At 40.3% G+C, this 24536-nt stretch overlaps 1 protein-coding gene across 1 annotated transcript in view; it reads left to right on the plus strand.

Moving 5' to 3' along the window:
- Window positions 1-24536, plus strand: part of SPTLC2 (serine palmitoyltransferase long chain base subunit 2) — a 96767-nt gene that overhangs the window by 18435 nt on the left and 53796 nt on the right. Inside the window, exons 2-6 of the mRNA XM_043919082.1 lie at window positions 5412-5606; window positions 18324-18478; window positions 20232-20380; window positions 22510-22634; window positions 23643-23736. Coding sequence (XP_043775017.1) covers window positions 5412-5606; window positions 18324-18478; window positions 20232-20380; window positions 22510-22634; window positions 23643-23736 — 718 coding nt within the window. The remainder of the gene's footprint in view (window positions 1-5411; window positions 5607-18323; window positions 18479-20231; window positions 20381-22509; window positions 22635-23642; window positions 23737-24536) is intronic.

A 24536-nucleotide genomic window follows, 5' to 3' on the forward strand; every position in this document is an offset into this window, starting at 1 on the left:
ATATTCCCAGAAAAGGGAGACCGACGTGAATCCGGTGGCCTTTGCAGTTTGCGCCCACTACAGCCACAGTGACGAGCTCTGTGTTACAGGCCCAGAACACGTTAGAGGCAGAAGAGACCTCAGAGGAAGATGTGGAATTTGTGCAGACCCGCCTGGCACACGATCTCTGTTACATTCGTCTGTCATACCTTGATGCTTATCTGAAGACAGAGGAGTGCTACAGAGGTGTGGGTGGTGGGAGACGATAGTGGCTCCCGTGGAGAGCACCCCTGCCCAGAGCGCATAGGGAGCCGCAGACTGAAATCATGCGGAGCTTACATACTTGGAGTTTGCAAGAGGAATATGGTCATGTGAAAATACAGCTGGCTCTGGAAGCATTTCTTAGTCCATTCCATCTGAGATACTAACCAACAGGAAATCAGGAATTTATCCTGATTGCAAAGAAAAAAAAATGTGGACTCCCTGCTTTTCAAAATCAGGACACTTCTGGAAATAACACGTTCAGAGTGTGGCATAGCTTGTGTGATGGGCGTAAAGCTCCAAACTATTTTCTCTAGTATGTGTGGTAGGCAGTAGAGAGAGGCTAGTACATTGCAGGAAAATTCCAAGAAAAGACCATTTCAGCAGAACTGATTTTTAAGGAACAACACAGCATATCGCTGGAAATGAATAGGGTTCATTTAAAAGAAAAGACATAACAGTCCTTTGATTGCTGAGGCATAATGGGTGGTTCATATTGAACTTTAGTTTTAAAAATAATGTCTGTCCCAAGCTTTCCACCAGGTGGGCACGTTCTGTGGTGATAGGTCCTGTCATCCTGCTGTCACGTTCAGTGGGAATGCGTTTGTTTGCTTTAAAAGAAATCATGCCTCTGTGATTTTGTGTTTATATCAGAAATGTAAGGTTCCATTTTCCAATAATTACTTCATTATTGCTTCATTGCATAGTTGCTTTGTTTCCTTTCACGGGATTCGTGAAACCTCTGCTCAGGATTATTCCTTCTAATTATTTTATAATAAAACCTTCCCCCTCGCCCCCCCCCCCTTTTTTTTCTCTATTCTGAAAGGAAAGAGAGAATGCAATACATTATCCAGATCTTTCTTTTGCTATAAAAGACACTCTTAGGACAATTAGCAAAATCTAATAAAGTCCATATTAGTATTCTAGCAATTTCCTGATTTTGATAATTGTCCTGTAGTTAGGTAAGAAGATGTCTTTGTTTTTAGAAGTATGCACTGAAGTACTAAAAAATAAAGGTACATTATAACTGCTGCTGACTCACAAATGGTTCATGAAGAAAATTCTCCATTATTCTCTCTCTTTCTCTCTACACACACACACACACACACACACACACACACACACACACACACACACACTTCTTTTTTCCTGTACCAGTTGAGAGTAGGTTATATGCATTATGTCCCTTTACCTCTCTCTTAGCTCAAGCTTCTCAAACAAAATACCATAGATAGGGTGGCTTAAACAACAGATGTTTGTTTCTCACTATTCTGGAGACTGGGAAGTCCAAGATCAAGGTGCTGGCAGGTTCAGTTCTTGGGGAGGACCCTCCTCCTGAGGACCCTCTCTTCCTGGCTTGTAGACAGGCACTTTCTCATAGTATGCTCACATGGCCTTTCTTCAGTGGAGATCTCTGCCTGCCCTTCTTCTGAGATCAGATGGGCTTTCCTGGTGGTAAAGAATCTGCCTGCCAATGCAGAAGATGCAGGTTCAATCCTTGGGTGGGAAAGATCCTCTGGAGAAGGAAACGGCAACCCACTCCAGTATTCTTGGGATTACTGGGACATCCCATGGACAGAGGAGCCTGGCAAGCTACAGTCCATGGGGTTGCTAAAGAGTCGGACATGACTTAGTGACTAAACAACAACAGTCACATCAAGGGCCTCCCAGGTGGCGCAGTGGTAAAGAATCCACCTGCCAGTGCAGGAGACACAAGAGTCTTGGGTTCGATCCCTGGTCTGGGAAGATACCCTGGAGGAGGAAATGGCAACCTGCTCCAGTACTCTTGCCTGGAAAACCCCATGGACAGAGGAGCCTGGTGGGCTACAGTCCATGGGGTCACGAAGAGTTGGAAACAACACAATCATATCAAGAGGGCCCCACCCTTGGGACCTAAACAGAATTATCCCCCAAAGGCCCAGCCTTCAGATACCTTCACACGGAAAGGCTTACTTAGGGCTTTAACAACTGAATGGGGGCAGAGACACAAATGCTCAGCCCCTAACATTCTGCCCAAGGCCCTCCTGTGTGTGCTCAGTCTGTAAGTCACATCCAGCTCTTTGCAGTCCCACAGACTGTAGCCCACCAGGCACCTCTGTTCTAAAAGTCATGTTTTTTCAGTTCAGTAGCTCAGTCATGTCTGAATGCAACCCCATGGACACCAGGCCTCCCTGTCCATCACCAGCTCCCAGAGCTTACTCAAACTCATGTCCATCGAGTCAGTGATGCCATTCAACCATCTCATCCTCTGTCGTCCCCTTCTCCTCCCACCTTCAGTCTTTCCAGGCATCAGGGTCTTTTCAGATGAGTCGATTCTTCACATCAGGTGGCCAAATTATTGGAGTTTCAGCTTCAGCATCAGTCTTTCCAATGAATATTCAGGACTGATTTCCTTTAGGATGGACTGGTTGGATCTCCTTGCAGTCCAAGGGACTCTCAAGAGTCTTCTCCAACACCACAGTTCAAAAGCATCAATGCTTCGGCGCTCAGCTTTCTTTATAGTCCAACTCTCACATCCATACATGACTACTGGAAAAGCTATAGCTTTGACTAGATGAACCTTTGTTGTCAATGTAATGTTTCTGCTTTTTAGTATGCTGTCTAGATTGGTCATAACTTTTCTTCCAAGGAGCAAGTGTCTTTTAATTTCATGGCTTCAGTCACCATCTGCAGTGATTTTGGAGCCCCAAAAAATAAAGCCTGTCACTGTTTCCGTTGTTTCCCCATTTATTTGCCATGAAGTGATGGGACCAGATGCCATGATCTTAGTTTTCTGAATGTTGTTAGCACTTAATAAATCCTATCCTGAGTGCTAGTTGTACAGTGAACGGAAATCAACCTGGTCCTTTCCCTTATGGAATATTATACACATATAGGGTGATAGCACCATTATTTTTATTTGAATCACGTCAGAGTTCAGATTTAGCATTTAGATGGTAAAGAATCTGCCTGCAATGTGGGAGACCTGGGTTGGGAAGATCCCCTGGACAAGGAACTGGTGACCTACTCCAGTGTTCTTGCCTTAATAATCTTGCCTGGAGAATCCCATGGACAGAGGAGCCTGGCAGGCTACAGTCCACGAGGTCACAAAGAGTTGGGCACATCTGAGCAACTCACATACACAGGCTTTGACTGAGGCCATGTTATAGAAGTTGCTTCACAGTTGAATCTCAGTTCATTAAAATGCATTTAATTTTATTAAATGAAGCTATGAGAGAATCACACAATATTTCAAAGCAAACTAAGGATTAAACTTCCTGCTTCCTGGTGAGACCAGCCAACTGTGTAAATTTACATGGTCTTGCTGGTTTGGGTGTGTCTGAAAATAAAGGCAAATATCTTTTTTAAAGAGATCCACCCACAGTGTTCCGGCATATGTATCTCTACACATTTGTTAGAGGCATAGGAGCTCTGAAAATTGCCTTACTTTTTATTCGTATGTTCTATTGAGAAAAAACAGTTCAAACAATTTCAGAGTTAAAAGGTGAGTTAGGTACTGGTGTTCAAACACAGTCTTCTTATGGCAAAATATTTTTATAGTTTTTTTTTTTTAAAAGATTAGGATGTTATTTTTCTTGTGTTTTAAGTGCTCTTGATTGTGCTTTGTCCAGCTTAATAGCTTGCTTACATGTTACTACTTTTAAACAATTTTTTTATCTTCAGGTATTGACTTATTTTTAACTATTCTGTTCTAAACACATTACAGCTTTGCTCCTGCATAAAAGTTTACTATGCAGTAAATGTTAACACAGACTTCCACCTTTGGGGAAGAGATTGATAAAGACTTAAGTTAGTTTTAGGAATAGTTTTCAGAAGTTCTTTAGGCACCAAATTGAATTAGTACCAACAGATTCCGTGTATCATGCCTATGCAAATGTCTTTCCTCCGTTACATACAGTAATTTCTTCCCAAACTGTTCTGACTTGTAGCATTCTAGTAGCTTTCTCAAGCTAACATTCCCAGGATGCAGTAATCTAAAATATATTTAGTCCTTGGATCAGGTTGCCTGAGAGGCCAAGAAAGAGTCTTCTATTCCTTTGGAATTCTTAACTCTTGTACGGTGCTCAGTTGAAAATATATGTTCCTGGTAAATTGTGATTATAAGTTGTGATGGACAGGGAAGCCTGGTGTGCTGCAGTCCATGGGGTTGCAAAGAGTCGGACACGACTGAACTGAACTGAAATTGTGATTGACTATCCTCACAGTAGTTGGTTGTTTCAGAGTTAAGATTAAAAGTACGTACACACACACACACACAAAAAAGGTACGTACAACTACTTCAGTGGAATTTTACTCTAAAGTAACATTTCCATTAAAATTGAACAAAGAGTAAAAAGTTTTCACCTATGTGATCAAATGTATAGTACCTTGGTGTTGATGTGTTAAAATTTGGATATCCCTGAAAAAGGAAACTAGGCATAATCTTACAGTATTTGGAAAGAGTCACTAGGTTAGGACGAAGGAGAGCAGAATGATTTCAGGACTGTTACTGAACACTTAACAGTTTTTCCCCTTGTGTGAGATTTCACTTTGTTTTTGCTTTATGCAGTGCTGGGTCACTCTTATGTAAGCTTTTTACTCCTGCACATAATGTATTTGTGTTAGCACTAACAACAAAGGCCAGTATAGACTATCTGTTCTCATAGGGCCTCGTGTGATAATTATTTGAACTGCTATGTCTTGATGACTTTAAGAATATACGCTAGTAAAACATTTATGAATTGTTTATTTTATTCTAAATTTTATTCTAAAACTGAATTTACTTTTGATTGTTGTAAGCTAGTATGCTATTTTCAGAACAGGCTTTCTCTTTGTCCATTTCTGTTTTCTTCATTAGAACAAAGAAAATTATACATTCTCCAACTATACCATTTTAGGATCTCTTTCATAAAATCAAGCTATAGAAATCAGTGTTAAGCATTTTTCTTAGACAGTCCTTCTTCCCTTGTTTCTCTCTGTTCATCTGAAGTACATATAACTTAAAACTAATTTCCATTGAAAAAAAATTATGCCCTGCCTAGAGCTTAGTGGGTGTTTGGGTTTTGTTTTTTTTCTTTTTTTGACAGTTACTTAGAGAATTCTGAAGGTTGCGCATCTGTAGGCACTCAGATTTTAAGTAGTAATCTTTTTCTTCCCATGACTGAAATTAACATTGTGAACTTCCCTTTTAGATACATCATGTTACGCAGAACGGAGGACTGTATAAAAGGCCCTTTAATGAAGGTTTTGAAGAAACACCAATGCTGGTTGCTGTGCTTACTTATGTGGGGTATGGTGTCCTCACTCTCTTTGGATATCTTCGAGATTTCCTGAGGCATTGGAGAATCGAAAAGTGTCACCATGCCACCGAAAGAGAGGAACAAAAGGTAATGGTCAGTCTTCGATTCTGTAAACGGAAGCCGTTATCTTCTTATCTTATCTTGCCGTTCTCACTCTTTTTTTTCTTTAGGCATTTGGGTATACATTAAAATAAAAAAAGTAATAATAATCTAGATGCAGTTAAATGAAAACATTCCACAGGGAAAGTGAGGACAAAGGTAAAGTCACAGAGAAATCAAAGCATTCAACATAATTTCATCATCACAAGAATCTATACTTACTTAATGGATAAGAAAGCTGCAGTTCACCGGTTAAGTAATGTTTCCCAAGATGTGTGATGTTAGAATTGGTTTGTGGAGACAGGCCTGTGAAGAGCCAGAATCCATGACCTTTCTGTTCACGATACCATATGGTGTCCCAAGTTGTGTCTACAGTTTTCAGGAAAGATCGTGTTCTTCAGAACGCATGTTGTGTTTTGTCATAGACGTGTTGTACACGCGTGTCTTGTTCACAGATCGCCTCTACTCCCCAAAAACACAAACCCTAAAGCAGAATGTGACTGAGCTACTGTTTCCATGGAAAGCAATCTTGTTTTAGTCTTGGTAAACGGAGATGTAATGATTGTCTCTGGGGAGGAGACCCTCTTTCCCCTCACTTCACTCTTCTCTGCATACTCCTTTGTGCCTCTGTAGTTAAGTATAATATACATGTATTATCTACTCTTTAAAAAATTGTTGTAAATCAGCTATACTCCCATAAAATACAAACAAACAAGCAAAGCCTAAGTTGTCTTGTGCTAAGGAACAATACCGTGTTCTTTTCCAAACCAAAATTTTCGTTATGGGCATTTTTAAAGTTTTTCAATTTTATTATTTAAAATGATGAAAGATTTTCTTTTTCCCCATAATAAAGGCTTTTTTTCCCCTTTTTGCATTGAAAAAATAAATAGAGTCAGAGTGAAATAATGCCTGATCTTGCAGAAAGCAAACTTGAGCGTTCTCGCACGTGGACTATGGAGAGGGTGGCCCGCCAGGCCAGGGCATGTACTCGATCGGAGAAGGGATTCGGAAGTTGGGCGCTTGTGGCCCAGCGAACCTCTCCCTTCGATGGGGCGTAAGAGGAGAGAGGCAGACGTGGTGGCGGTGAGACCAGCACTGAGAGGGTCAGTGATGCTGGGAGTGGGTGGCGAGACGCGGAAGGGGAGTAAAGCGCCAGGAAACGGGGAAGGAAGGGGCGTCCTCAGCTCCTAGGAGGCGGAAACCAGTCAGCATGGGGATTGAGGATCCTGAAACTGGGAGAGCTGAGGAGCCAGGCCCTCTTCTCTCAGCTCAACCATGCTGTCCCCTCCCCAGCCCCAGAGCCACAAGCTGCCCTTCCTCGTTGCCCTATCTAATGCAAGCGAAACCCTGCCTTCTGAACTCTAGAACTCATTCTGAACGCCAGACTAATTTTCATCATTAAAGCTAGAACAAATTAAATTTCTTTTACTAACTTTTCTTCTTTTCCCCTCTGTTCCCGTATATCCCTGTAAATAGGCTTTCTGGCAGGGTGCATCCACACGACTGGTTTTTCACGCCCCGCAGGTTTGGTTTACCTGCTATGGGTTATTAGCTTACTATCTACTTCCTGTGTTGTTACAGCACCACAGTGACTAATGTACAAACCAGTATCATCCTTGTTAGACTGAGTCGGTGGTGCTGCTGGTGACTGATGGGAACTAAAGTTTTATTCACATATTCAGACTAGAAAATCTTTATCTACAGGGACCTCTCCTAGTGTCTGCACACCATGGTGACCTAATGATTAACATGTACAGGTCGGGGTGGGGGGAGCGCCGATTGTAGTGTAGAGCTTTGCTGCTGAGGGGGCAGAAGTGTAGGCAGGGGCACGGGGAATGTTTGGGAGAGCCTAGAAAGTGCGCGTGTGAGAAGTTGTGTCTGAGTGTTTGGTGGGCGGTGAGAGGTCCTGGGCAGTTCTGAGCAGGGGAGTGACCGGAGAGTGCGCACAGCTGCTGCGCTCTCTCCCAGTGTGATGGACGAACGAACGAGCCCGTGGGGATGCGTCTGAACTCCTCTGTGAGGGAGGACATTGTCTTCGGAACTTGTTTCTCGTCTCCAGAGGCGTCTTCGAAGCGTTGGGACTGCCTGTGTGTGCTTCACTTTGTGTAGAAGGGTTGGAACACGTAGATTCTCCTCTTAAATCTGATATTGTTGAGGAAACATAAACACTTCAAAATAATGGGCCTTTGCAAAGCACCATAGAGGTAAATAGTACTTGGACTATATGCAGATGTAGAACAAAAAAGTAACCTGAGTAGCACAGAGTGAATCAGGAAATAATTCTTGAAGGAAGTAGCGGGAGGAAGTATGTAGAACAGAGGGGACATTTACCTATAGAGTTTGTTCATGGGAGGACCATACTCAAGTCATTCAAATCCATTTCAGTAGGATTTTCATAGTAGATGGCATTAGCAGCTAAAACCTGAATTCTGCCATTTTCTTGTAACAGTTCAGCTTTTAGAAGGGAAGGAAGGCTTCTTCGGCTTTATGTCAGATCGTGTGTGTTTTCTGATGCTGGATTAGATATAGTGAGAGGGATAGGCCATTTTTAAAGTGCTGCACCGGAAAGAGGGGAGGGAAGGTGCTTGCTTAGGATTGTAAAATGCAAATATAACATTGTTACTTTCTCATTTCCCTGAGTGAGTGGTGCTTGTAACCACATCCTTATTTTTCCCCTCATTCCATTACAAAAGAGAGCCTGCTTAAACTATTTATGTTAGTTCTTCTTTCTATGTTGCTTTGGGTAGAAATGAAATGAACCACACAGTCATGCTAGTAAAGGTGAGTTTTGCATAAGTGTGTTCTGTTTTACTTAACTTGCATAAAGTTGTTGGAATTCTTTACTGCTTGATTCTCTGTTATTGGTGATGTTTTGGATGAAAATACTTTTTTCTCAGTCTGGTTTCTTTATTATGTGAGGTGAAGCTAGTAGTTCAGAAACATGTATGTGATAGATACAGTGAAAGCTTGAGTTAATAAAAATGTTCCAACATCTAAATAGGAAATACCTAGAAGTCAGGAGCAAATTATGGTGGGTAGTTACCGCATGGGCTTCCCTGGTGACTCAGCAGTAAGGAATCTGCCTGCAGTGCTGGAGACACAGGTTCAGTCCCTGCATCAGGAAGATTACCTGGAAAAAGCAGTGGCAACCACTCCAGTATTGTCTGGAGAATCCCCATGGACAGAGGAGCCTGGCGGGCTGCAGTCCGTGGGGTTGCAAAGAATCGGCCACAGCTGAGCGACCAAGCACAGCACATCACCAGTTAACGGTGTCCTGAGAGTCGGAAGTGAACAGCGAAGGGACTCAGCCATACGTATCCATTCTCCCCAAACTCCCCTCCCATCCAGGCTGCCAAATAATGCTGGGCCAGAGTTCCGTGTGCTCCACAGTAGGTCCTTGTTGGTTAGCCAACACTTTTTTTTAATGGTTATTTATTCATTTAATTTTGTCTGTGCTGGGTCTTCATTACTGCGAGGACTGCTGTCTAGCTGCAGTGCGCGAGCCTCTCATTGCGTGGCTTTTCCCGTTGGGGAGCACAGGCTCTAGGGCCTTAGGGCTTCAGTAGCCGTGGCACGTGGGCTCACAGCTGCAGCTCTCGCTCCAGAGCGTGTGGGGCTCAGTTGCCCCGCAGCATGTGGGATCTTCTCGCATCAGGGGTCGAACCTGTGTCTCCTGCGTTGGCAGGAGGATACTTCACCACTGACCCACCGGGGAAGTCCCCTGCCTGTTTTTCTTTTTTTTTTAAACAGCTTTATTGAGATATAATTTATATACCATGAAGGGCACCTGTTTAAAATGTACAGTTGAATGATTTTTGTTACTAGTTACAGAAAATGTACAGCCAGCACCATAAGCTAATCTTAGAGTGTTTTCTTTGTCTGAAAAAGGAACCCGTATTCAGTAACAATCTCCCTTCTTCCCTCACACCATGCTCAGTAGCCGCTAATCTACTTTCTGTCTCTAGACATTTTATATAAATGGGATCATACAATGTATGATTTTTTGTGTCTGGCTTCTTTCACTTGGAATGTTTTTGAAATCCATCCATGTATAAAAAGTGAAAAAAAGTGAAAGTGTTAGTCACTCCATTGTGTCTGACTCTTTGTGACCCCATGGACTGTGCCCATCAGGCTCCTCTGTCCATGGGGTTTTCCAGCCAAGAGTACTGGAGTGGGGTGTCATTCTCTTCTCCAGGGGATCTTCCCGACCCAGGGATCGAACCTGGGTCTCCTGCATCTCAGGTAGATTCTTTATTGTCTGAGCCACCAGGGAAGCCCCATGGTGTAGTATTTCAATTATTCATTCTTTTTATTGATAAATATTTCACTGTATAGAGTAGTCATCTGTTTTTCTATCTTCTAGGGATTTCTCACTGGGAATCTAAATTCAAAATAAACCTTTTTGAAGAGTTTTATTGAATGTTACCCCTTTCCCCTTTTGCACTAGTGATGTTGCTAGGTTTGCAAGAGTTTCCCTGTCACCTGTTAGGGTTTTTTGTTTATAGCAACAATATAACTTTTTAAGGAAGTTTTTTCCACTTTTGAATCTTGAGGTCTCTGTTTCTTTATTTAGCTGTTCTGTGCATTCAGCAGTTTGGAACTGTTTCTTACTATTAACTCAGAATGTAGAAGTTTAAAAAACAGGTCTCCTATCCCCTATCCTAAGTCATTCCAAGTTTAAATTGAGTACTGTTGCAGTGTCAAACTGACAAACTGATTTCAAAATGCTTATTAAGATAAAGTTTTAAAACAGTAATTCATAGGTCCCAGAGACTACCAGCAAGCCCCTCAGCAGCTCTTAGACCCCAGCTTAAGACACCGTGTTGAGGTTTCCTTAGGTTTCAAGCTGTATTTTGGTTTTGTTGCTTCTCACTAAAGCATTTGGAAAATGCCGTGACATCCTTGGTAACAGCTGACTGAAAATGTAAAAACACGATCTTCGCTGCCTGGGTGTGGCTGTCCAGTAGAGCCTGTCACGGCTAACGCAGGCCAGGGCCCTGCTCCCGTTCACTGCACAGTTAGTGCTGGCCTCTGGGCTTCCGGTGAGTCAGCTTTGCCTCAGTTTGTCCTGTATCACATCATTGCACGTAGCATAGATGGTTATTTCCCCCATCTCAGGAAAACCTTCCCTCGATCCTTTCTCCTCATTTACGGCTCCTTTTTTTCTTTTAAAGCAGAGTTCTTCGATGTAGCCAAGTCTTGCTTTCCACTCTCCACTGAACCCACTCCAGTCCAAATTTTGCCCCCACCACTTTCAACTAAAACAATTCCTGTATTGCAAAATCTGATCGTCCTTTCTCAGTCTTCGTCTTGTTTGGCCTCTCAGCAGCATTTGACCCAGTTGATCCCTCCCTCCTTCTAGAAGCATTTTGCTCCCTTGGTTTCCAGGACCTGATTGCCTGTTTTTCCTCCTCTCTTTCTGGCTGTTTTTCCTCATCCTCTCCTGCTGCATCCTTGTCATTTGCCCAACTTCTCAATGTGGATGTAGGTTGTGGTGCAGGCTTCATGCTTAGTCCTCTTCTCGTCTGTACTCACGCCCTAGGTGATTTCATCCACTGTTCTGGTTTTCAGTGCCCCTCTGCATTGTGATAATGTCTAAATACACGTCTCCAGCACTGTCTTCCTCACTGGGCTCTACACTGTGTAGGTAGCTGCACACTTGGCATCTCCACGTAGGCCCCTCAAACTCTGCATGCCTAAGACTAAGCTGACATCCCCTTCTCCAGTCAACTAGCTGTCTTCCCCATCTCCATGAATAACAGTTCTCTTCTTCCAGTTGCTTAGGCTTAAAACTTTGGAGTTATCCTTGGTTCTTCTTTTGGGCATGTGCCATATGTGGTCCATTAGGAAATTCAGACTTCACCCCTTTTTATCAATCTTAATGATCACCTAGGCATAATGTATTGCTTGTTTGGCCTCTCACTGCTCTGCTCCAGGCACACTGGCCTCTCTACATTTCCTTCATGGCTCTCAGTAAGTACAGTCTTGCCTGGGTGCCGTTGCGCTTGCTCTTCACCTGCCAGGAAAGCTTTGCCCAGGCAGTCTTGTGAATGGTCCCCTTGCCTTCTCTTCCTCATTGTGCCCTGGCCACTTCAGCTAAGTCTCAGCATGACGCAGCATTTTACATCCTGCTGCTTTGTTTGATTTTTGTTTTCATTAGCACTTTTCATTACTGACATACTTTATATTTTATACATGTGTCTTGTTTTGTATCTGTTTCTTCCACCAAAATATAAATTCCACAAGGGCAAAAGAGTATCATTTTCTTTTTGTTCACTGTCTAATCGGTGCCGGAAAGACTGCCTGGCACATGTTAATGTATCATATTACACATTCATTTAAGTGTTTAAGATGTGAGTGGTGGTAATAATTACAGTGAAAAGTTTTGGGCTTTGAATTGATGTATTCACAGTCCTGTGTGTGTGTTTGTGTGTGAGTACGTATTCAGATGCAAACACACAGATGATCCACGTTTAGATTTAGAGAAAACATGTCTGTAGTCTTGAAATCTCATTTTATGCCGTCACTGATGTTACAGAAACAGCAAGGAAGCGACCTCCTATAACATTAAAAACATGAAAGAACACACAGCAAGTAAAATGAGTTACATGAATAGTAGGAAAAGCTCTTGACCACAGTTCAAAGATTTTAAAGTCACCAGCTTAATAACTTTTCTCAGGTTATTTTACCTGATTGTCTTCATTAAGTAGAGCTAGAGATGACATTGTTAGTCTGTAATACCCCTAGCCACATAATGCTTTTTTAAATTAATTTTTATTGGGGTTTAGCTCTTATGATATTGTGTTAGTTTCTGCTGTACGGCAAAGTGAGCCAGCTATACATGTAGATATATGCCCTCTTTTTTGGATTGCTTTTCACTTTCATTACTTCTTCAGGTGGGAATTATAGGATTTTCAAATTCTCTTAAGTACTGAAACAATTTTGTCATGTTTCAGCTATATCTGGACATACCTTACGAGGTTATTTCCTTCTCTAAAAAAGGTATTGCCAAAATAAAAATTTAGACCATTGAAGACTTTTTTTCATTAGCCTGTCTTTGATATGCAGTATCCTCTTTACCCAGGCTTCCTAGGTGGCTCAGTGGTAAAGAACCCACTTGCTAATGCAGGACCTGCAGGGATTCGATCCCTGGGCTGGGAAGATCCCCTGGAGGAGGAAATAGCAAACTCACTCCAGTGTTCTTGTCTGGATAAATTCCGTGGACAGAGGGGCCTAGCGGGGTAGTCCATGGGGTCTCAAAGAGTCAGACACTACTGAGCACACACGCAGTCAGTCAGTCATCCTGTTTATCACCATGAAATGTCTCAACAGTACTGTAGTAACCTGTAAACAACGTTAGAGCGTTTTTAAAGAAGAAGTTGCAGGTGTGGAGCCTTCCGTTTCAGTGGCCGAAGGTTCGGAAGCACGCTGATGCTTCCTGAATAGGTATGTGCCTTAGTGCCAGCAGACATAGGGGGTTTTCTTGTGGTCAGATGTTAAAGCAAATTGGGTAACACACTTTTGAGCCAGGCAGTTCAACAGACTCTGTCACGTAAAACTTTTGTTTGAGATTTATTGGAAAATGTTCTTTCCTTTACTTTTTAACCTCTTCATTGGTTATATAACCAATATATACATATGTACAACACACATCTTGGAAGGTTAATAAAAAAATGGATGTGGATGTAATGAGTGCTTATATAAGTGACCAGTGATGAAACTACCACCTTAGAGGTAGCACATTGCTGTCACCTCAGAAACCGCACCCCGACAAGTCCCTTCTCAGTCCTGCCTTTTCCCTCTCCCCCAGGCTAACAATTGTCCTGACTTTTCTTTATGGTTTTATCACCTGCACGTATATCTGTAAGCAGCAACATTGAGTTAAGCCCAGTTTTGAGCATTCTGTAAATGGATTTGCCTGTATATGTTTTTGTGCCTTAGTTTGTGTATTCAGTGTAGGAGTCAGCTTTTTATGGTGCACTTCCACCTCATTTGTTTTCATTGCTCTGTAGAATCCTAGTGTAGGAGCGTACTACTAAAATGTATCTACTCTAGTATCAGTGGACATGGAGGCTTTTGTTTTTCATTCAGTTTTTGTCAGTGACTAATAAAACTGCTATAAACTTTCTGATATATGTTTCCTGAACATGTATCTATGAATTTCTCAAGTCTTGGAATACATGGGTTATACAATATGCAAGTCTTCAACTTTACTATATAGTGACAAACTGTTTTTCAAAGTGATTGTACTATTTTTTGCACCTACCAGCTGTGTTTGAGAGTTCTCATTGTTCCACATCCTAACCAACAATTACTATTGTCAGAGTTAAATTTTTTTTGCCAGTCCTGGTGTATTTATGTCTAGTATCTCATTGTAGTTTTAATTTGCATTTCTCAATTGCCCAATTAAGCTAAACACCTTTGCATTATGATCATTTGACGTTTCTATTTCATGAAGTACCAATTAAACTCTTTGGCCTCCTTATCTGTTGGGTTTCTGTTCTGTTTTTTTTTTCTTAGAAATTTATAGGAAATTTTTATGTCTTCTAGAAGACATTTTACAACTGTCTAAGCCCATTTTGTGACTTGTCTTGCCACTCTGTGTGTATTTTTTTTTTAATTTATTTGTTTTTGATTGAAGAATAATTGCCTTACAGTACTGTGTTGGTTTCTACCAAACACCAGCATGAATCAGCTGTAGGTTTTCTGTGTATGTCTTTCAATGAAGAGAAGTTCTCTTAAAGTGAGCAAATTTATCAGTCTTCCTTTATGAATAGTGCCTTTGTACTTAAAACATTTTGTCTTAAGTTTGTGAATTTTCCTGTTTTCATTGCATTTTAAATAATAAATATACATCAAATCACATGAAAATACCAATATTTGACCATTTTTGAACTGCTCACATGATAATTTCATGTGATTCAATCTAATAAAATAAGATAAAGAAGGAAAGCCATATATCTGGACATAGTATAGTTGTATAAAGGTATATAATATGGCTGTATATAATATGGTTGGTAAGTTCAACTTAGGTTGTGATAGAAATTATTAAATCTTCTGAAAAAATTGCTTCCCTGCACTATAATTAGTACCTATTTTTACATGAGAGAAATAGATGTCAGAAAGTGGGCCCCTGGCTTTCAACCTCTGCAGTTCAAGTAAAACATTCCCTCAGGGATTCTTGTCTATGTCACTTACCTCCTGTGGCTGAAAGACTGGTCTGAATGCAGAATAAGCACAGGCTTGTTCAGCCATTTTTCTGTATGGATGTATGTACCCACACATGGCCCCATTATTCGACTTTTCAGGGAAAGCTGCTTTGTCATGGGGGCCAAAATCCTTTTATACAGTAGTTGGTAGAGTTTTATCTTATTTATTTATTTATTTGCCGCATTGTGCAGCTTATGGGGTCTTAGTTCCCCAAGCAAGGACTGAACCCAGGCCCAACAGCAGTGAAACTCCATGTCTTAACCCCTGGACCACCAAGGAATTCCCTGGAGTTTTGTCTTTAGGCATTTGGGAAATGCTAGCTTTGCAGCCATCGCTTATTATAGCCTGTCTCTCACACTGCCAATCAACTACAAGCTCAGCTTTTACTCCTCTTATTTATTGGGTTGGAGAAAATGTTTGTTTGGTTTTTCCTGGCTCTAGTAGCACTTAGTTGTCTTTAACTTCATTAAAAATTTTTGTTAGATTGTATTGTAACAGGTGTTATATTAGTGTGCATTTTAAAAAAATTATCAAAATGGTTGAATTTTTGTGTAGCTATTTAAATATTAAAAATGGAAGAGAAAAAAAAATTTTTTCTCCATATTGAAAAAAGAAAGTGGCAGTGTTAGTTGTTTAGTTGTGTCCGACTCTGCAACCCTTGGACTGTAGCCCACCAGGCTCCTCTGTCCATGGAATTTTCCAGGCAAGAATAGTGGAGTGGGTAGCCATTCCCTTCTTCAAGGGATCTTCCCAACCCAGGGATCAAACCTCGGTCTCTTGCATTGCGGGCAGATTCTATGTTTTATTATTTCAAGAAAGGTAAAAATGGAGCTGAACACACAAAAGAAGATTTGTATGGTGTATGGAGAAGGTACCATGACTTATCTATCAGAAGTGGTTTGTGAAGTTTAATGCTGGAGATTTTTCGCCGGACGATGCTTTACCATCAGGGAGACCAGTTGAAGTTGATTAACTAATGTGTCAAATCAAGACATTATTTGAGAATGATCAGCATTATATCACACAGGAGATAGTTAACATATTCAAAATATCCAGATAAAGTGTAGAAAATAATTTACACCTGCTTGGTTATGTTAATCACTTTGGTGTTTGGGTTCCACATAAGTGAATAAAAACCTTCTTGACCATATTTCCACATGTGATTCTCGTCTGAAATATAATGAAAAAGTTCTATTTTTAAAGCAAGCTGTGATGGGCAATGAAAAGTGGATACTGTACAATAATTTTGGAACCGAAGAGATCATGGGGCAAGTGAAATGAACCACCACCAACTGAACCAAAGGCTTCGTTGGTCTTCATCCAACGAAGGGGACGTTGTGTATGTGGTGGGATTGAAAGGGAGTCCTCTATTATGAGCTCCTTCCGGAAAACCAATTAATTCCAACAAGTACTGCTTCCGCTTAGAGCAACTGAAAGCACTTGACAAAAAGCATCTGGAATTAGTCAACAGAAAATGCATGATCTTCCATCAGGATACTGCAAGACTGCATGTTTCTTTAATGACCAGGCAAAAACTGTTACAGCTTGGCTGGGAAGTTCTGACTCATCTACCATATTTACCGGACATCGTGCCTTTGGATTTCCACTTATTTTGAACTTTACAAAATTCTCTTAATGGGAAAAATTTTAATTCCCTGGAAGATTGTAAAAGGCACCTGGAGCAGTTCTTTGCTCAAAAAGATATAAAGTTTAGGGAAGGTGGAATTATGAAGTTGCCTGTAAAATAGCAGAAAGTAGTGGAACAAAATGGTGAATACATTGTTCAGTAAAGTTCTTGGTGAAAATGAAAAATGCTTTTTATTTTTAAGACTCTGCCTGCAATGCAGGAGACCCCAGTTTGATTCCTGGGTCAGGAAGTTTGGTGGCTCAGATGGTAAAGAATCCGCCTGCACTGCAAGAGACCTGGGTTCGATGCCTGGGTTGGGAAGATCCCCTGGAGAAGGGAAAGGCTACGCACTCCAGTATTCTTGCCTGGAGAATCCCCATGGACAGAAGAGCCTGGCGGGCTACAGTCCACGGTGTCACAAAGAGTCGGACACAACTGAGTGACTAAGCACAGCCCAGCACCCACTCCAGCATTCTTGGGCTTCCTGGTGGCTCAGACAGTAAAGAATCCACCTGCAATACAGGAGACCTGGGTTCGATCCCTAGGTTGGGGAGATCCCCTGGAAAAGGGCCTGGCAACCCACTCCAGTATTGTTGCCTGGAGAATCCCCAAGGACAGAGGAGCCTGGCGGGATACAGTCCATGGGGTCTCAAAGAGTCGGACACGACTGACCAACTAAGCACACACAAAACTGAAGAAACTTTTTGGTTGACCGAATATTTGAGTAGTAAATTTCCAGTTGTGACAGAGTAACTGTGGATATTTTCTCTTAAGGAAATGTAAATGTTAGAACCAATTGCAGGAGAGATGGTATCAGGTACCACAAATTCCTGAGAACTTTGTGACTCTGCTTTAGCTTTATTTAACTAGATTTTTATCTACTGTGAGGCTTATTTAGTAGGCACTTTAGAGTCCAATGTCCTAGAAGGTTGTTAATTTTAAAGTTTTATGTAGAGCCTTCTTTAGCAGTGAAAATTTTTTACAGAATAAGGCTTAAACTCTTAATATTTTTGATTAGCTTATTTAAAAGATTAACTTGGGTTGGCACCAAGCCCAGATCTGAGGGCTAGAAGCCCAGTAGCTTGCTGACTGTTGTAAAACTCTGGCACAGTTTTCTTCTGTTTTGTTTACCTTCAAGTAGACCTCATGTGGTCTGGTCACCTGTTCTGAGCGAACATTATGCCTTAATCAAAGCTCCACTGTGACTGTATTTTTTACAGACTTAGATTTTAGCATAACTTATAATGGAGATCTTTAAAGTCTTGATCATGGACATTCATTTTGAGATTTTTTTATAAACTCCCATCCAAGGAAAGAAACCTAAGATGGGTGTCTATTACCTACCTTTTAGTTTTTCTTATTCATAATTCTTCTTTGGATTAATTTCCTTTTGATCCTTGAAAATATGCAGAGAATGGAATCTTAATTTTAGAATTATTTTTCTTGGTTGAAACTGGAATTACAAGGTTTTATGGCATTTCCCCTAATACATTATGGGGGCAGAGATGGAGCAGAGAGCAGTGTTCTAAAGTTATTAGGAAGGAAAACCATTTATTGACAGAACTGTACAACTAAGTTTTATTTTTATGAGGCCTGCTTTATGAAGTTAAATTCTTTGACCCTACTTTTGTGCAGTCAGGTAGTTACCTGCAGCCATTTTCTTAGAGCTCACTGGTCAAAGCTAAGTGATTTTTGTCTGGTTGAGTTGTTTCAAAACAACAGAAAGAATGGATGCCTTCCCAAATGTTTTCCACATCAGTTAATTCTGAATAACTGACCTCTCCTTCTAAAGTGCTCTTGTAATATGAAAAGAGAAATTGTGCAGAGAAACTCAGTTAAACATATAGCATCTCACCATTCGTTGGCAGGATTTCGTGTCATTGTACCAGGATTTCGAGAACTTCTACACGAGGAATCTGTACATGAGGATCAGAGACAACTGGAACCGGCCCATCTGCAGTGTGCCTGGAGCCAGGGTGGACATTATGGAGAGACAGTCTCATGACTACAACTGGTCCTTCAAGTGAGTCTTGATTGGGAAGTTATTTCAGAGGATTTCTTCACCTCAGAAGATTTTCTATTGCAGTTAGAGTATTCTGTCAAAGTAGGAGTAGAAGTATTGAGAGTACAATATAGCGTGATTAACTTTCTTGCATGTTGTTCATTGTTTTGGAGATTTTTTAAAATGCATCTCTCTATTACATCTGCCACTGTTGGATTATAGCTGAAAAAAAATTTTACTTCCTTAAAAAACACACACAAAGAAAAATCATCCTTTTTGTTAGGCCATTTACTAGAATCAAGTGTCTGAATTTATTTATGAATATTTTTATTTCTCAGATGATTCAAGAAGTGTTTTTACTTAAATGTTTTGAACTGTTTAGAAAACTAATTTTTTTAATTGGAGGATAATTAGTTTCTGCCATACATCAACATGAATCAGCCATAGGTATACGTATGTCCGCTCCCTCTTGAACCTCCCTCCATCTCGCACCCATGCCAGCCCTCTAGGTTGTCACAGAACACAGATTAGAAAATGTTATATATTCATAAAATTTTGTTAATGTTGTACAAGCACTATGTGGTTGTATGGTCATTATTATTATTTTTTTTAATAATACAAATAAAGTGAAGGTCCCCTATGAGAACTAACCACTGTCCTTTTGCAAATCCACTTCCCCACAAATGCTCACTTCCTAGAGGTGACTGACCATTATTATCAGTTGATTGTATATTATTCCTCCAGATATTTTCTGTGGTGTATGTATGTAGTGTATTACTGGGGTTGCACACAGTGTTTTGATTTACACAAATGGGATCTTACTATAGAAATTATTCTACACCTTGGTTTTTTGCTTGCTAATATATCAGTAACATCTTTCTTGTGCCTATTCACACCAAGCTCATTATTTGCAGTGGTTACTTAGTATTCTGCAGTATAGATACATGTAATGTAGAACACACTGGGCTGCCTCATCCTATCTTAAAAACCCCAGTCTCTGAGTTAAGACAGCAGCAGTTTATTCTTTGTCTATACCTCATGACCGTCTTAGACCAGTAAAGCCTCTGAACTGTGATATCTTTATTCTGGGGTCCAGCGCTGACTGCGCTTCCACCATGTGGAATGTCACTGGTCCATGTGCCTGAGAAAGGGACATGGTAGATGAATTGTGTAGTGACTTGAAGGATCCTTACGCATATATCCTTTTATATGTGTGTAGGAATTGCTCAGTCAAAAACATGTATTGAGTTGGCCAAAAAGTTCATTCAAAAACGAACTTTTTGGCCAATCCAATGTATCTTTTGATAGGTAAGTACTGCCAAACTGCCCTCCAAAAGGAAAAGATATTCTTATCTAGAGCTTACAAAAGTGTCCTGGCCAACACTGAATATGGTTAGTTTTTTCTTTTTTTTTTTTAATTAAAAATTTGGGGGGGTCATGCTGCATGGCTTGTGGGATCTTAGAGTTCCCTGGCCAGGAATTGAACCCACGCTACAACAGTGAACACGTCAAGTCCTAATCACTTGGACCACCAGGGAATTCCCATGATATGGTTAGTTTTTAAACATCCCTATTGATAAGTGAAAATTGGTATTTTGTTTTAATGTCCACCTTCCTAATTGGTAGTGAGTCTGAGCTGCTTTTCATGGAGACCATATTCTCTCTTAATTCCTACAGATGGTGCTTCCTTTTGTATTATCAATAAGTTTATTATCACATGTAAGTATTTGACTTGTTACTGAGTTTCATGAACTTTTATGCTGTTGAAATACAGGTACACAGGGAATGTAATTAAAGATGTTATAAACATGGGTTCCTACAACTATCTCGGATTTGCGAGGAACACTGGACCATGTCAGGAGGCAGCTGCCAAAGTCCTAGAGGAGTATGGAGTTGGAGTGTGCAGCACTCGGCAGGAAATTGGTAAGCATAGGCTATTAGTTTGGTCAGCTAATGTTCTTAACTTTTTGTCTCAGGAGGGACTAATACTGATACAGAGCTAGAATGTGAATGTCCAAATACATACTTTGCAATGGAGTTTAGATCAAGTAAAGAATGCTTTATTTTTCTGAAGTGATGGATGATTTTAATGCTTCAGTGTGTTTTGAGATATTTTTATCTTTTCCATTAACGTTTTACATACAGACTATCTCTAGAAACGTTCCATTAGGTATTTGTTTCATTTATAGCTTCAATGTTGACTGTATTGCTTAAATGATAGTGGTTGAGAAACTTTTTACTGGTATACTGAGCCCATGGGCAGATGAGGGTTAATCTGCTTCCATACTGGTAAATTGAGGCTAATAATTCCTACCTTGTAGGGCTGTTTCAAGAATTAAATAGGCTAATTCATGTAAAGTGCTTATACCGTGGTAAACCCATCAATAAATGTTAACTCTTTTATTATTATTACAAGTCTGTAAAACATAAAAGCAAACAGGTGTCTACAAAGAGATTCCATTTATTTAAGCTCAAAGGAAGAGTCTTAATTTTTCCATCTTGTTCAAGAGAACTGATAACCAGGAAAGTTAAAAGACACCTTTCTGCATATTTATTCCTGTGAATCACCCCAAGACTTGGTAGGTTAAAGCAGTCGTTCATTATGGTTTCTAGTGGGTCTAGAGAATGGCAAGTGCTGCTGGGTCGTTCTTCCCTGGGGTCCCCAGTGATGCGCTTAAAGGAGCCTTATGCGGTGATGACACAGAGTAACCACACCTTGTGTCTTTCTGGCCCTGTATAGATTGCTCGAACATCTTATCTCTTTTGATCTTTATAACAATGTCATGAGGTAGATAGAGCAGATATTATTGGTAATTAGACAGATAAGAAACAGAGGCCCAGAGAGGAGAAATCACTTGCTTGAGCTTTAAAGAACACACAGCATCCTAACTGAGCGGTCTTCTTTCTCAGCATCTTTTCTCTTCTGCATGTAGCCAGTATCATTGATGAACGTTTTTCGGTCCTTATGGATTTGAGCACTGATATAAAATCATAATACAAAGTTAGGGAAGGTTTTTTGTTTTTTTTTTTCAGTTAGCCCCTCAAGCCTTTATTTAGTCCATTTTCTTGTAGTTTAGACTACTAATGCTAACACACTTAGTATCTTGTTTCTCAATCTAAAGCACAAAATAAACAGACAAATAGAAGAGGAAGAGTGGAGGGCTGTTAGAAAGGGAACAAGGGCAGGAGTACCAAGTGACATCTATTAGCAACACTACACAACAAAAACCAAGGAACCAACTTGGGACTAGCCAGTGCAAAGACAATGGCCCTCCACGTGTTAGTATCAGAAGACACTGCTGCTGCTGCTGCTAAGTCGCTTCAGTCGTGTCCAACGCTGTGCGACCCCACAGACGACAGCCCACCAGGCTCCTCCGTCCATGGGGTTTTCCAGGCGAGAGTACTGGAGTGGGGTGCCATTGCCTTCTCCTGGGAAGGTGTTTTTTAACTCATCTTTTGCTACGTAACAAACCATTCCAAAACTTAGTGGCTCAAAACGGAAACGTATATTTATTTGCTTGTGATTCTGTCATTTGGAAAGGACTTGACATTTATTGCAGCTCCATGTGGGGTCAGGTGGGGTATTATGACTGAGGATAGCATATCCACGATAGCGTCACTTGCGTGTCTGGCACCTCAGCTGATGGTGAGCCCTGCCCCTTCCTTCATTAGTCTCTAAGAGCCCCCTCCCTGTCCACATGATCTCTCTTTACAAAGGCTTTCTAGACTATTTTACATGGCAGCTGACTTCAAATGTATAGAAGCAGGTGCTGCCAGTGCTCTTAAGGCATAGACTTGGAAACAGCATGTGTGAACAGGAATGGGAGACATTGTTGGCAACCCTCTTTACAGAAATGTCACCACAGGTGCTGCATCTGATTTTATCCAACTATTGTATCTTTATGAGCCTTGACTCTTCATGATACTGACTCCTTCATTAGACTTTAGTCTGAAAAGGTTATAACATAGGCTGTGGTTCCTTTCTCTAAAGTAATAAGTAACTCTTAAATTTGAACTTTGGTGACACTGACTTCATTAACTTCTTCACACAGGAAACCTGGACAAGCATGAAGAACTGGAGAAGCTTGTGGCAAGTTTCTTGGGAGTAGAAGCTGCTATGGCATATGGCATGGGATTTGCAACAAATTCAATGAACATTCCTGCTCTTGTTAGCAAAGTAAGATTTAGTCTGTCACGTATGAAAGCTCCCTCATGTATATCTTCTTTGGTTTTGTAAAACATTCAGACAAGCCCAAAAAATTTTGTATAAGTGTATCCCATGGAAACTTACATCAGTTGAAGCTTTTTTACTGGAACCCATGATCTTTTCTCTATTGCCTTTAGATGACTCTTTCTTTCTTCATTTCGTTTTAAAGGAATTCTTGTAAATAAAATCTTACAAAAGACTAAAATTACAGAAGAAAGGATGTTTAGTTTGGAAATTATTAATCAGGTTGTTTCTTCTAGTAGAAAAATATGAAAATATATAGGTCCCTAATACTTGTTACTGTAATGCACATTGTTCAGAGATATATGGGCAAGGGGTGTGTGTGTGTGAATAGAGCTTCCCAAGTGGCACTAGTGGTAAAGAACCTGCCTGCCAGTGCAGGATACGTAAGAGACTCAGGTTTGATCCCTGGGTCAGGAAGATTCCCTGTTGGAGGGCATGGCAACCCACTCCTGTATTCTTGCCTGGGGAATCTCCGTGGACAGAGGAGCCTGGCAGGCTATGGTCTATAGGGTCACAAAGAGTCAGACGTGACCGAAGCAACTTGGCACTCACATATACTTATATATATATATTTGCAAGAGAGGAGATTTAAACACAACTACATTGATATCACATTAAACATAATTGGTTTGTATTTCTAATTAGAAGACAGATTGTTAGGTTAGATTAAAAATTTTTTAAAAATTATAGACACAGGCTAAAAGTAAAGGGATGGAAAAAGTTATAGCATATAAACAATAATATGATTTATATAATATTATAGTATATAATAAACTAATAAATATTTTATAATATCAGTATTATAAACAAAGACTTCAGAGCAAACTGATACCTTTGCCATTGTGCATGCTTTCCTTAATGAGATATAATTATTAATGGTTTTGGCGTTTTGTAGTTCATCTAACTAAACCTTTCCCCTCAGATTCTTATCTTCTTCTCCTTGTCGTTTTGCAGGGTTGCCTGATTCTGAGTGATGAACTGAACCATGCTTCATTGGTTCTGGGAGCCAGACTCTCAGGAGCAACCATTCGAGTCTTCAAACACAACAGTGAGTTTGTTGTGAAATCTACTCTGGCTTTAGGGTTTAGGATTCTTTGGATTAGTGGCAATGGTAACAATTAGTTATATTAACAGTAGAAACTGTAAATGAAACTGAAGTACCAATACCTAAAATGTAAGTTCTGGTCCTGTGTTTTAAAAGTTACTGTCTTTCTCATTGGAATAAAAATACAGGCTGAAGGAAGCCTTTCGGTACAAAGTAAAACATTGTTCTTTTTCTGACTTTGAACTTTTTCATCTTCCTTGCACTTGATCAGTATGCATTTATACCAGATGCCTGTCTTGCCATAACATTGTGGGTATTGAAGTGAATAAAGCAGGCTTCCTGATCTCAAGGATCTCTGACTGGTTGCTAAAGAAACTGTAGACAAACCAGTAGTTAGAATACAACAGACGAATACTGAAATGCAGATATGAACAAGTGCCATAAAAGCAGAGAAAAGTGGCACTAAGCCAAGACTTTCTCCCTAAATGGAAATATCTTAGTGCATTATTAAAATAATTGTAATAAAAATGCATAACTTTCCAGTTTAAAATGCTCTCGTGTAGCGAAGAGATATGACCAAACTGTTTAATATCATCTTTTACCAAAATGTGTACACAAAGGTCTAAAAGACAGAAGTCTTTTAGACAAACGTCAGACAAAAGTCTGAAAGAAGGTACACTCAAATATTAGATGTGTGCCTCTGGATGGAAGGTTTACGGATGGTAATAACCTTCCTTTCATTTTTGTTTTGTCTGAAATGCTTTACAATGAGAATGATGTATACAGTATTTTTTTTTATGTAA

Source organism: Cervus elaphus, chromosome 12 (genome assembly GCF_910594005.1).
Source record: "Cervus elaphus chromosome 12, mCerEla1.1, whole genome shotgun sequence".
Lineage (NCBI taxonomy): Eukaryota > Metazoa > Chordata > Mammalia > Artiodactyla > Cervidae > Cervus > Cervus elaphus.